General features: G+C 40.0%; 1 protein-coding gene across 2 annotated transcripts in view; it reads left to right on the forward strand.

The window, feature by feature from the left end:
* UPF2 (UPF2 regulator of nonsense mediated mRNA decay) overlaps window positions 1-13,102 on the forward strand; it is a 111,526-nt gene extending 98,424 nt beyond the window's left edge. The window contains exons 20-22 of one of the 2 annotated variants that reach the window (XM_035021654.1): window positions 3,722-3,863; window positions 5,038-5,158; window positions 11,816-13,102. In XM_035021654.1, coding sequence (XP_034877545.1) covers window positions 3,722-3,863; window positions 5,038-5,158; window positions 11,816-11,825 — 273 coding nt within the window. In that variant the 3' untranslated portion in view covers window positions 11,826-13,102. Of the gene's footprint in view, window positions 1-3,721; window positions 3,864-5,037; window positions 5,163-11,815 lie in introns of those variants that run through there. The other variant, XM_035021655.1, reaches the window with a different exon arrangement.
* The last annotated feature ends 214 nt before the right edge of the window (window positions 13,103-13,316 follow it).

Consider the following 13,316-nt stretch of genomic DNA (forward strand, 5'->3'; position numbering starts at 1 on the left):
TATCATCTCAAATAAGGCATCTTATTTGATACTAGGAACAGAGTGACTTAAAATTTAGCTGTGATTCTTGAAACCTAGTATTTTGTATTTCACTGAAGATAGTACTCAACATTGCCCAGATTTCTTACTAATAATACAAATAAGAAAGTAATTGTGGTAATAACAGTAACAGCTAAAACATTGAATTCCTACTGTATTTCAGACATTGTTCTTTTCTGTGTAATTATATCTTTAAAACTAATGTATTAATTTATATAGCTCTGTCTTTATTGATTTATACTGGCAGATTAAATTTTATTTGAGTATTTGTAGCTCTGGTATGTCTGCTAACCAGATTTCACAATTATTCTGTTAAGGGAAGATTGGAAAATTGCTTCAAGTCATCATTCTGGAAATTGTTCTCATTGTTGTGGTCTTTCTAGAATTTGACATCTCTGTCTCTGTTGTCATAATAATTTGGCCCACCTCTGTTTACAGTGTCTGGGTTCTTTGTTTTTTTTTTTACTTTATTTTTTAAGGTTTTATTTATTTGAGGGGGAGAGAGCAAGTGAGAGCGAGAACACAAGCAGAGGGAGAGAGACAAGCAGACTACTCGCTGAGCAGGGAGCCCGATGTGGGACTCGATCCCAGGACCCTGGGATCTTGACCTGAGCCAAAGGCAGACGGTTAACCAACTGAGCCACCTAGGCGCCCCTTCAGTGTCCGTTTTAATTCAGCTTTTCTCTACCAATAGTTTATAGCACCTGGATTTAGAGATGTAGGTACACAGAATTTGTAATTGTGGATGAAGGAGAAATGGACCGTCTTCAGACCATATATAGTAAAATTTAGAAATAAACAGTCTATAACTAGCAGTTTTTATTTTTATTTATTTATTTTTTTAAAGATTTTATTTATTTATTTGAGAGAGAGAGAATGAGAGAGAGAGAGAGCACATGAGAGGGGGGAGGGTCAGGGGGAGAAGCAGACGCCCTGCCGAGCAGGGAGCCCAGTGCAGGACTCGATCCAAGGACTCCAGGATCATGACCTGAGCCGAAGGCAGTCGCTTAACCAACTGAGCCACCCAGGTGCCCCTATAACTAGCAGTTTTTAAAGGAGATGTAAAGAGGATGTGGAAATGCTTTTTCTTTTAATTGAAGTATAGTTGACAAGAGGAAGTACTTTTTAAAAGGCTATGTTCAGGGTCATAAGAACAAGGAAGGGTAATCCCACTGCTTGTGGAGAGATTTTTGGAAAACAAAACAAAACAAAAACCAGCTATTCACTTTCAGTTTTATCAACAAGGAAGATTTCAACCTGGAAGGTTAAGTTGAAGATTGGGTAAAATTAGATAGTGTCGAAAGGGATAATTTATCTACTTTAAATGAGTCCCAGTCTTTAGTTAAAAACAAATTATATCCTCAAAGACTGAAATAACTTCTATATGTAATTATAAAGCAGTTGTCATTAAACTTAGAAAAAGTCTTTCAGAATGAGACAGTAATCAAAAGATTCATAATGGGCAAGTAATTTCCTTGTTCAAAGAGCAAGGGAAAAGTACATTGTGAAAATAGTACAATCCGGTAAACTTATATCAACTTCTAGCATAATTCTAGATTGAATTTTAAAACAGATGATTTTAGTGATGAGGAAAATGAAAATTAAAACCAAAGTGAAAATACCATTATATACTCACTAGAATGGCTAAAATTAAAAAGACTGGCCATCCCAAGTGTTGACAAGGGTGTGGAGGAACCAGTGCTAGTGGAATGTAAAATGGTGCAAATACTTTGGAAAATATTTTTGTAGTTTCTTGAAAAGTAAAACACACCACAGGGTGCCTGGCTGGCTCACTTGGTAAAGCATGTGACTCTTGATTTCGGGGTCATGAGTTCAAGCCCCACTTTGGGTATAGAGCTTACTTTAAAAAAATAAAATCATTAAAAAAATTAAAAAGAATAAAAATAAAATACACCAGCTATTCCCAGCTTTTCATTACTAGCATTTTGCATTTAAGAGAAATGGAGACCTATGTCCACACAAACGTTTGTAAATGTATTTGTAATAACCTAAAATAGAAACCCCAAGGGCTATCAGCAAGTGAGCAGATAAGCAAATTACAGTACATTCATACAAAGAAATACTGCTCTACGATAAAAAGGTACAAACTATTCATGCATACAGTAACATGGATGCATCTCAGAATCATTGTGGGAAATAAAGGAAGCTGGGCAAAATAAAATACGTATTGTATGATTCAACTTACATAAAATTTTAGAAAGTTCAAAGTGATCAGTAGTGACAGAAATCAAGTTAGCAGTTGCCTGGGGGTGGGGTAGAGGAAAAGATGGGTTACAGAGGGACAGAGGAGCCTTTGGAGGTAATGGAGACATGCTCATTATCTTGATTGCGGTGAGGTTTTCTTGATTGTATGTGTATGTGTTTTTTTCTTTAAGAGATGGTTTTGAAGTCATAAAATAGAAAGGGATGGATAGTTGCAAGGAGTCTGTCCTTGACCACTAAGAGCACATTAAATCAAACTAACCTCACTGGGGAGAATGGGTGAGGTTGGTGAAGTCTTCTGGCTTGTAGCCAAATGGACTACCTTAAACATATTTTTATTTTGATATAGGAGATACTTGGTTATCTACTGTGATAAAAATGTAGTTAGTTGGGTTTGTAGATGTTTCACACCCACACTTAGTATTTTTCACCTTAGTGTATCTGAGCTGGTGCATTTAGTGTTCTGGGTATTACATTTTAAGAGGAATATTGACTGACTAAAGTGCATCATATAAAAGCGAATACCAAAAGAGAGGACATCTGAGATAATATGAAGAATGAGATTGTCAAATCAGATTCAGATGAATTAGAGACTTACACAGTGTTAAGCTTTACTAATAATTTCAAGGATGCAAGCATTCAAAGTGGCATAGATCAACCAGAGAAGTCTGGGATCCTGAGCACAGGTCTCTGTGTCCTTTCTTTCATCAGGCATGCCCTTGACCCAGAGTATTAGAGGAAGTCTCTTAACTGAGGTGTGCACATTATACACAGCAGAGAGAATTTCCATTTTGTGTTCACATAGTTATGTAGGTTACTCAACGATTTCCAGGGAGCCCTTAAACTCATAGATTCTATCTAGGTTTGTGTACCTTGCACAATCCTAACCAGGGACATCCTGCTAAAAACAAAACTTTTCGTAGATAAGGACTCTCCCGTAACAGAGAAATAGATCTTGTAGGGCAGTTGCTTAACTCTTCCTCTGTTCCAATTTTGCATTCTCTCTTTAGAAGTAAGAAGGTGTGTCGGTACTAAAGATGGAGTAGATTTGATCTGTATCGTCCAGGAGGCCAGAACTGGCTCCAGAGGATAGAAATGAAAAGGATGAAGGTTACAGCTTGCTATATAAAAGTCTTTTTGACAATTATAAGGTCTTTATGATGGAAATTGATACCCTGTTGCTAGATGAGAGCTTCCAGACAGAGTGCAGGAAAGAGGAGCTTCTACTTTTCTTGAGATTGAACTTGATGGTCTTCCACTTTCTATCCAACCCAGTGGGTTTGTCTCTAGAAGATTAAGACTATTATCTGTTTATGTTCTTAGATGATACTGTGTTTATTGACTTAGAGGAAAGACATTATTTTTCTAAATTTGTTTAATTCTACTTAGCATTTTATTTGAAATCTTTTTTCTTCAATTTTCTCAAGCCATTTGTTATTTCTTTCTTATTTTTTCTCAGTTTAAGATCCTTAATGTACCCATGTCTTCCCAACTTGCTGCAAATCACTGGAACCAGCAACAGGCGGAACAAGAAGAGAGGATGAGAATGAAAAAGCTCACATTAGATATCAATGAACGGCAAGAGCAAGAAGATTATCAAGGTAAACAATCCTTTATAGGACAGAAGTAGAAAAGTTTTATGCTCTTTGGGATTTTTAAATACAGAATATCAAGAGTTTTTACCCTCACCTCCCTTTCATGTCATCTTTGTAAATATTTAGCTTAAGAAATTGTTTTTATATTCCATTCTATCTTCATCTAAATTGCAAAATAACAGTAATGTAATATTCATCGTATTTTGCTAACTCCGTAATTCAGTTAAAGTCTGTACTATTTAGAGCTATGTTTGCAACTGAGATGATAATCAGTTTTTAATTGCCTCATGTTGCCAGTCATCTGTGAGCAATTAATTCAACACATATTTATTATCTCATTTGTCTGTTTGGGAGTCCTGTCTCAAAGACCCCATGCTTCTTCAGATTTGAGGGTGTACCCAAATTAAGATTCTGGTTTCGTGCAGATGTACCCAGCACTTTTCAACTAAGTGGAACCTTATGTATAGAGTCCACGAACTTCATAAGCCAGCCTCTTGGTGTTTTTGTGGCCCCCAGATTTTAGAGCCATAACATGGCTGTTTATATAGCACTGTACTGACAGACTGCTTTCTGTGCAAGAGAGATTGTTAAATAAATACTTGGTTTTTGACCTTTGAATCTCTCTTCTAGAATCTCTTCTGGTAGATACCCAACATTTTTAACAATCAGTAATAATAGCTAACACTCAGCATAAGTGCTTATTACTATGGGCTGGACACTGACTTACGTATTTTTACAAAGCACTTAACCCTCACCACAATTCCAGGAGATAAGTGCTTATTATTATCCCCATTTGACATTTAGGGAAATGAACCGCAGTCCCATGGCTAGTAAGTGGCAGAGCTGGGATTTGAACCAGTATTGTCTGGCTCCAGATGCTGTGTTTGTAGCTGTTGAACTAGACTGCTTCTCATACTGTTTTACCGCTTCACACTTATGTAGTGGCCAGATTGACAGTACGGGGGGATATTGGATATTAAATGCTTAAAGAGCATGTCTCCTCTCTTGATGTGCTCTTTCAGGACTTCTTAATTATTGCAGTCTGTGTAATTGTTATTTTTCTTTAATCACCTACTTGACTGAACTAATAAACTTGATCTCCCTAGGGTTTTATTTGCTTCATAGAGGGGAGTGCATTTACCACAGTTAACCACCTTTTCTGTTTTGCTCCTGGTTACAGAAATGCTGCAGTCTCTTGCCCAGCGCCCAGCTCCAGCAAACACCAATCGGGAGCGGCGGCCTCGTTACCAACATCCGAAGGGAGCACCTAATGCGGATCTAATCTTTAAGACTGGTGGGAGGTAAGATGGTCTCTTTTTTTTCTCCTTTAGCTACTTGTTTTTCATGATGTCTGTATGAATAAATTAGATAGTTCTAGATTATACTTAATGATAAAGGCCTAATTTTTAGCAAAATAGAGAAGTCTTCGAGTTGTAGGCATTTGAGAAAAGAAAACGTATTTATAAAATAATTACAGTTTTTTGTTTTTTAATTTCAGCCACACTGATCTTGGCTTTCACTCTCTGAGTGGACTTCTTTGGATTCTTTAATTTTCTTTTTTGCATTCACAGAGATGACTAGTTATAGATGAGTTTGAGAGAAATCACACACTTTTGTGTTAGAATTTTTTAGGTCAGTGTTGAGTAATGTTTACAAAAACTCAAAACCTATTTCCTAGACTTTCAAGCCCTGCAGGCTGAGTTTGTTTTGAGGTATTTTGTTTGTTTTTAATTATAGAATGTCCTGCTGGGATCCATGCCAGTTCTACTTAAACTTGAGTTGCTTAAAGTGAAATAGTTACAATTCCATAAGGAATTTCACATAGAAGATTCCTAAAAAGACCTTATTCATCTTCTTTTAAGGGAGAAAATTTAAGTTTTCTGGGATCTGATCTAAAGACCCATACCATCAACTCAATTTTCTGTCTTGTGGTTGGGTTATAATCAAAGATGACATTGGCCTTGCTGCTCTTACTTACTGATCTCCTTCAGGGTATTGGTGTTTTAGGCTAAGGACATACAACAGTCCCAAGATGTCACCTTGCTGTCAGGGGCAGGCAAGTTGGGTGTGGGAGGAAGTGTGCTAGGGATGGGGAGCGGAATAGTTCATTACTGTAGACAGCAGTGCTGGGAAAGTGCAAATCTCTGTCTTGTACTCACTCTATGTTTGTGTGTTCCTGATAACATTTTTCTTTGACCTATACGCTCAGACAGCTCTAGTCAGATTACAGGTTAGCACATTGGTTTGTCATGACAGTTTAGGGTCTGTTTTTTAACATCTAGTGAGTGTAGTGTTTTTAGAAATCCAAGCTAGAACTGATGTACAAATCCATCTAATGAGGCATAAGATACTAGGTTATTTTTAATTATCCAAGCTTCATTAAAGCCCTTTAATAAAACCTTTTATTGCCACTAAAACATAGAACATAGGTAGTTTTAACAAGCCATAAAAATTTTAGTTTTCTGCTCTTTACATTTTCTTACAGAGTTTTAAATATATATCAGTGTCTTGATAATACCCGTTTCTCTTCTTGTCTCGTGGTTGGCAAACAGAACTATTAGAATATTTTTATCTTGATGTTTTCCACCAGCTTCACCTTTCTGTATTACAGCTTCACATCTCTGAACGGCATAATTTCTATTAATACCTAATCCCTTCTTTAGTCACATAATGCAAGTATAGTGTATTTTCCTAATTTTTCCCCATTTTTAAATGTTTGGGTGGATTTAAGAATCAGTAACTTTGACATTTGATACATAATTGGAGTACGATATGCCCCCCTTAGCTTTCACTCATTCCACACCTACCATGGGTTCAGTCCTGCACTGTGGCAAATTAAAAGTACAAAAAGAACAAGTCTTTATGCTCAAGCTTATAGTCTAGTGGGAAAACTAAGCATAGGTATTTGAAAGAGCTAATTCTGTCCAAGTCATATATTTTTTTTAAAATTCATTGAAAGTTAATTAAGTACCAGGCATTTCTTAAGCAATAGGAAAAAAATAGGGGAAAGCAGATGTGTAAACTTATATATGCTAATAGATGTGTAACAGATGAACATAAAGGTACGCTTTTCTTAGTTTGGTACCAGTTATTCAGTTGTGTTTTAGAATTCTCTTCGTTAACTTCTTGTTTTCCTTCCCTCCTTCCAGCCCCTAGTAAACCAAACTTGAAAGGATTGGCCATATTTGTTCTTTCTTCCTCACCTCTCACTGGTGTGGCTGACTGCAGTCTGCTGCCCTCCTTCCCTCCCCTCTGCCTCCAGCTGTGCCTCCCAGTGTTTCACTCAGCATGTGGACCCTCTTTTTCTTGACATACTCTCTTCCCTGGACTTACATAGCTGTCCTGTCTTCAGGTCTTTCTCTTCCCTCCTTGACTCCTCCTCCTGTCTCCTGACTTTGTTATGAGCTTGCTTCTGCCTGGAGACGCTCATGTCCCTCAGGGTCAGTCCTAGGCCCTCCTCTCTTACTCTTGTATACTCTCCATGGAGGTGTCCTTCCCTCCTGTGGCAAACTTACCATCCATTGCTCCAGCTCAGCTCACACGTTTTAGTTTCTGACTGTATATTCATTCACTGGTCTTCTAAACAACCACCTAGAAGGTGTGTCCCTGCCCCCAGGCTTCTCTCCTCCTCTGTTCTCTGGCTCAGCTGAGTGGAGGCACTGCTGGGCCAGTTGTCCACACTAGAAAAGGAGGTTTAAGTTTGGACTATTCTCTCCCTCAGTTTCTGTGTCTAGTTAATTAACAAATCCTTTGATTCTACTACTGAATGCCTCTCACACTTGCCTATTTTATTCTACCTCCGCTGCTGAGACCCCCAGATCAAGCTACTATCACCTCTTATTGGATTGTTGCCAGCAGCCCCCTGATCTGCTTCTCAGTCTCCAGTATCAACCCCTTCCAGTTCATTCTCTTTGCTGTACTTGCATTGTTCTTTCTAATATGCACATCTGCTGTCTGAGTAAGTGAACTCTTCTGCTTAAAACCCATCAGTGGCTCCTCATGGTTTGTAGGATAAAGTCCAAACTCCTAAACTTGGTTACCGTGGCCCTACATGATGGGGGGAGGGGGGCGGTTGTTTACCTTATTGGCTTTATTATCTCTTTCTCTTCCTCTACTCCCAACCACGCTGGTCTTTTAGTCCTTCTAGTTGTGTTCTCTGTTTGGAACTTTCTTCTGGATATCTCCTGCTCTTCCTTCAGATCTTACCTTGATATTCTCAAGTCTGACGAAGGTTGGTGCATATATGCTGCCCTTGCTCGCTGTATTTCTACAGACCTTGTCCTGTGTAATCATCTACTACCTTGTCTTTATCCCCCATGAGACTGAAGATTGAGGGCAGAAATGAAGTCTTGCCTTGTTTTCTATTATAACTCCTCTGTGGCTCTTGTGCCTAGCACATAGTAGATGCTCAGTTAATATTTGTTGAATGGACAGAAAAACTTGTAAAAATCTGTATTTAGTCATTTAATAAACTTTTTTCCCTAAGCTCTGCTCCCTAACTCTTCTTTCCTCATTTCCTGATTTTGTGAAAGTCCAATTTTTGAGCTACAATCTCTTCCTGTTTTAAATCTATTCTTAAAATCATAACTCAATAAAAAATGCTGACTTGTCCATTTTTTTTTTTTTTTAAGATTTTATTTATTTATTTGACAGAGAAACAGTGAGAGAGGAACACAAGAAGGGGGAGTGGGAGAGGGAGAAGCAGGCTTCCCGCCGAGCAGGGAGCCCGATGCGGGGCTCAATCCCAGGACCCTGGGATCATGACCTGAGCCGAAGGCAGACGCTTAATGACTGAGCCACCCAGGCGCCCCTTGTCCATCATTCTTAAAAGTGGCTCTCTGTAAAGTATTATGGTATTTTCAAAGCCAGTGCTCTTGTAATACAGTTGTGAGTGAACATGGAGAGGAACAAGCAATCATGTAAACAAAAGTTTTTGACCCATTCGAGCACCAAATGTTCTTTGCCATTTTTTTTTAAACGTAAGTTTTAATTGAAGAAATGTAGTCGTTTGAAGGAACATAAGTGGTGGGGTGGAATCTCCTGGTGGTTTGGCAGCTCTTTATTTATTTTCTATTTTTAACACTGGGCCAGACAGTAGAAAGATGTGTATCTAGAGCAGTGGTTCTTCAGATCCCTTAGGGAGAACGTGCTGCGAGGTGAATTCCTAAACAGAGGAGGGAGAAGAAAACTTGAGTCAGGTCTGAGAAACTGTTTTCAACTTGACTCTTTAACTTGGCTACTGTTTATTTTAAAAAATTAGTTATTAATATTGTCCATGTTATATGGCAGATAAGGGGAAATTCATTTGGATACTGGTTATTAAAACAGATTTTGATAGGTTCCCAGGCATTAATTATAATGATTTAAAAGTTTTTCTAATCACAAGGGATCCTTAAAATAGGCTGTAAATTAAAATTGCAGCCCTTCTCACTGGGCAGTGATACCCTAACAAAGCATAGGCATTTGCTTAGAATGCGTTAAAATGGCAATAGTGTTCTAGTAAAACAGTTAACCAGTGCAGAAAAGGTTGTTTTCCACTCTGCCAGTGTTGAAAATACTGTGAAACTTCAAACCTTTGGCAGGTGTTAGTGCTGATATGGTTTCTGTGCTAAAATCCGTATGAATTAAACCAGTGCTCCTTCAACTTTAAAACACACACACACACACACACTTTTTTTTTTTTTTAGAGTGTGCACACGAACAGGGATGGGGGGTGGGAGGGCAGAGAGAGAGGGAGAGAGTATCCTCAGCAGGCTCCACATCCAGCATGGAGCCCGATGCAGGGCTCAGTCTCACCGTCCTGAGATCCTAACCTGAGCTGAAATCAAGAGTCAGTTGCTCAACCAACTGAGCTGCCCAGGTGCCCCTAAAATACATAATTTAATCTTAGTGACTCTTATTAAAAACTGCTAGTTCTCGCTCATTTCTAACATCTCCCAGGTGATGTCAGAGCTTCTAGAATGCAGATCACACTCTGAGTAGGGTGTTATACTACTGGACTTTTTTAACCCATCTTAAGGAGTTGTGCCTTTTTTTTTTTAAGATTTTTACTTATTTATTTGACAGAGAGAGACACAGTGAGAGAGGGAACACAAGCAGGGGGCGTGGGAGAGGGAGAAGCAGGCTTCCCACTGAGCAGGGAGCCTGATGCGGGCTTGATCCCAGGACCCTGGGATCATGACCTAAGCTGAAGGCAGACGCTTAACGACTGAGCCACCCAGGCGCCCCAGGAGATGTGCATTTTTTTAAAGATTTTATTTATTTGAGAAAGAGAGAGTGTGCACAAGCACAAGCAGGGGGCAGGGCAGAGGGAGAAGCAGACTCCCCACTGAGCAGGGAGCCTGACGCAGGACTCGATCCCAGGACCCTAAGATCATGACCTGCGCCAAAGGCAGACGCTTAACCGACTGAGCCAACTAGGCACCCCAAGATGTGCATTTTTTATTAGGTATTTTCTTTATGTCCTTACTGTAAAGTTAAATAAATGATACTTTTGTTGTAAAATAGAGTCCTTTGTAGAATAGCATTTCATCCAAAGTGTATACTGTAAGTATTTTTTGAGCTCTTAAATTTTCAAATCTCTCAAATGATTGTTTGCCTATAAAGTAGTCAAATGACATTCTGTATACTATATTCAGGGATGTATTTATCTTATCAAAGACTGGACATTTTGTTCTATCATTTATTGTATTTATTTAAAATACTCTATTTTAGGGGCGCCTGGGTGGCTCAGTTGGTTAGGCCACTGCCTTCGGCTCAGGTCATGATCCTGGAGTCCCGGGATCGAATCCCACATCGGGCTCCCTGCTCAGCAGGGAGTCTGCTTCTCCCTCTGACCCTCCTCCTTCTCATGCTCTCTGTCTCTCATTCTCTCTGCCTCAAATAAATAAATAAAATCTTTAAAAAAAAAATACTTTAAACCATTTGTCTTGACTTCAGGAGAGCAACTTTCTCTCAGGGAATACTTGTGTTATTGACCTTGTTCCATTCAGTTCAGTGCTGTTACAGATATATCCAGCCAAAGATACACTTTTCTTTCTTTCTTTTTTTTTTTTTTTTAAAGATTTTATTTATTTGACAGAGAGAGAGCACAAGTAGGCAGAGCGGCAGGCAGAGGGAGAGGTAGAAGCAGACTCCCCACTGAGCAGGGAGCCCGATGCGGGGCTCGATCCCAGGACCCTGGGATCATGACCTGAGCCAAAGGCAGATGCTTAACGACTGAGCAACCCAGGCACCACATACACTTTTCCATATTCGCCTCTTATTCTTAGAAATCAGTTTCGTCCTCATGTAAGCTTTTCTTGTGAGCAACGAACTGTTAGCTAGCACTGCCAGAGGAAGCAGCACACGCTGGGTGACGGTGGCCACAGAACTGCTTGCCTCGGTGGCAGGTGTCTGCAGGGTTGCCTCCTCCTGACGGCTGTGGGGGGGTCTGTTCGGGGCCCTCCCTTGGCTTCCGCAGCACTGCCAATCCCTGCACCTGCATCTTCACCTGGCATTCTCCCTCTGAGTGCATCCTCCTTTGAAGGACAGACTGGATTAGGGGCCTGTCCTACTCCAGTGTGGCCTCCTCTTAACCAGTTACATCTGCACTGACCCTTTCCAAATAAGATCGCATCCTGAGGTCCTGGCGTTAGACTTCAACATGGCGATTGGGGTGGGGGGGGGGGACACCGTTCAACTGTTACACAAACCCTAAACACTCAGCGCGTTAGAAAGTAGTTATGGGCAAGATTCCAGGACCACCCGTCTGATCACCATCAGAATTGCTCTTTTTAGTGCCCCTCTGTTCCTGTTGTTTCTTAGTCCAGTAGGAGTTCGTGTGCTCTTTAAGAAGCACCGATTTGCCTGGGAGACGTCAGGAAACCGCAGTTGGTGGTTGTTGAGGGGGCCTTTTCTTGCCAGAGGTTTGCCCTCAGTACTAGTGCTTTTTAACGTTGCCCTGTTTGTGCCTCCAGGAGACGTTGATCCAGCAGCACGTGTCATTTCATTAGGTCCTGTATCTGATGTTGTGGATAGTGGAGTCCTCCAGCAATTGAATGAGAGCAGTGGACACATCTCAGCATGTCGGTCTAGAGCGTTGCGAATCTAAACCTGGGACAGGCTGGGGCCATGAGGCAGGAACAGCAGCCTCTGCCAACACCGGAACAAGCTGACGCTTCCAGATAAGGCGGAAAGGCCTTTTGTAATGGAAATCACGTGAGGGTTAATCTTCTCTTGAGAATGGCAGTCAAGAAATGAGATGGTTAACTTGACTACTGAGCAGTTACACCAAGAAGAGTGTCAATGAGATGACTGAGCCAGAGAAGAAACGGTTGTGATGGTAATGGTATGGGGGAAATGAACTTGAGTTTTAAATTTGATTTGAGTTACAGTGTCTCTGAATTGAACATCCCATGTTGGAAGAAGATAAAATTGGGGGCTCCAGGACTGCAGTAGAAAAGTATAGAGCAAGCAGTAAAATCTTCTAGTAAAAACTTACATGCAGGACAACAAAATGATGAAAGATAACCAAATACCAGATAATCCACCAGGAAGGCTTTTGTTTAGGAATTTGTTTCAAGAGGAACAAGGGATGAGGGAGAAAAAAAAATCCATTTTATCCATCAGAGTCAGTAATACAAAATTGCCTATTGGGGTAAAAGAGAAATGTGAAGACTTCTACTATACAAAGAGAATGAGTTCAGATGGCTTAGGGGAGTCTGACACCAGCCCAGGAACAGGGAGAGTTGAGCCCATTGTAAGTATCATTGAAAACAAGCAGCGTGCCAGTCAGCATGTCACAGCAAATGGACGAAGGCCAACAAGAACGGGATCAGAAGATTTTGTTGACCTTCATGGGTTTACAGCCTCTGTCTCTAAACAAAGTATGGAAATAGTAGAGCTTTTATTTTGCGTTTGTTTTTGTTTTGTTTTGTTTTGTTTTCCTCCCCACTAAATAGAAATGAGGGTTCTTAGTCTGTTTCTGGCAGTCTGTTAATTTATTAGGATAGTTGTCTTTCGTTTGCTTTCCGATAGGCATAGTAAGTTTAGTTAAAGAGCACATCTGTATGCTACAACTTGATTACATCTTTTTTTCTAGCTATTTTGCATTTTTTCTTTTACCATGTTTCAGTTTCTGCATGTAGAATTAAATAAGAACAAAACTTGTAAAGTTGTAACATTTCACATGGAAATGCTGCCCGATCTTCACCAGCTTCAGAAATCTGACCTTTGCCGATGCTGCAATAAAGTGTTGTAATTTAGATTGGGCATGGCTGTGTTTTATTTGGTTTGGGTTTTGGAAATTTATTAAATGTGTAGATCTGTGTCTTCAAAGGTCATCCTCGTCCTTTCTGAAGCAGCCTCAGAGACGGTTTCTTGGGCATATTAGTGGTAGTGCTGCTCTCCCTGCGGCATTCTGGGTTTGCGTGGTTTTCCTGGGTGCCTGGGTCAGCTCACCTGGGGGTCTATTCCAGG

This window comes from Mirounga leonina, unplaced genomic scaffold, assembly GCF_011800145.1.
Source record: "Mirounga leonina isolate KUSES-001 unplaced genomic scaffold, KU_Mleo_1.0 Mir_175, whole genome shotgun sequence".
Taxonomy (NCBI): domain Eukaryota; kingdom Metazoa; phylum Chordata; class Mammalia; order Carnivora; family Phocidae; genus Mirounga; species Mirounga leonina.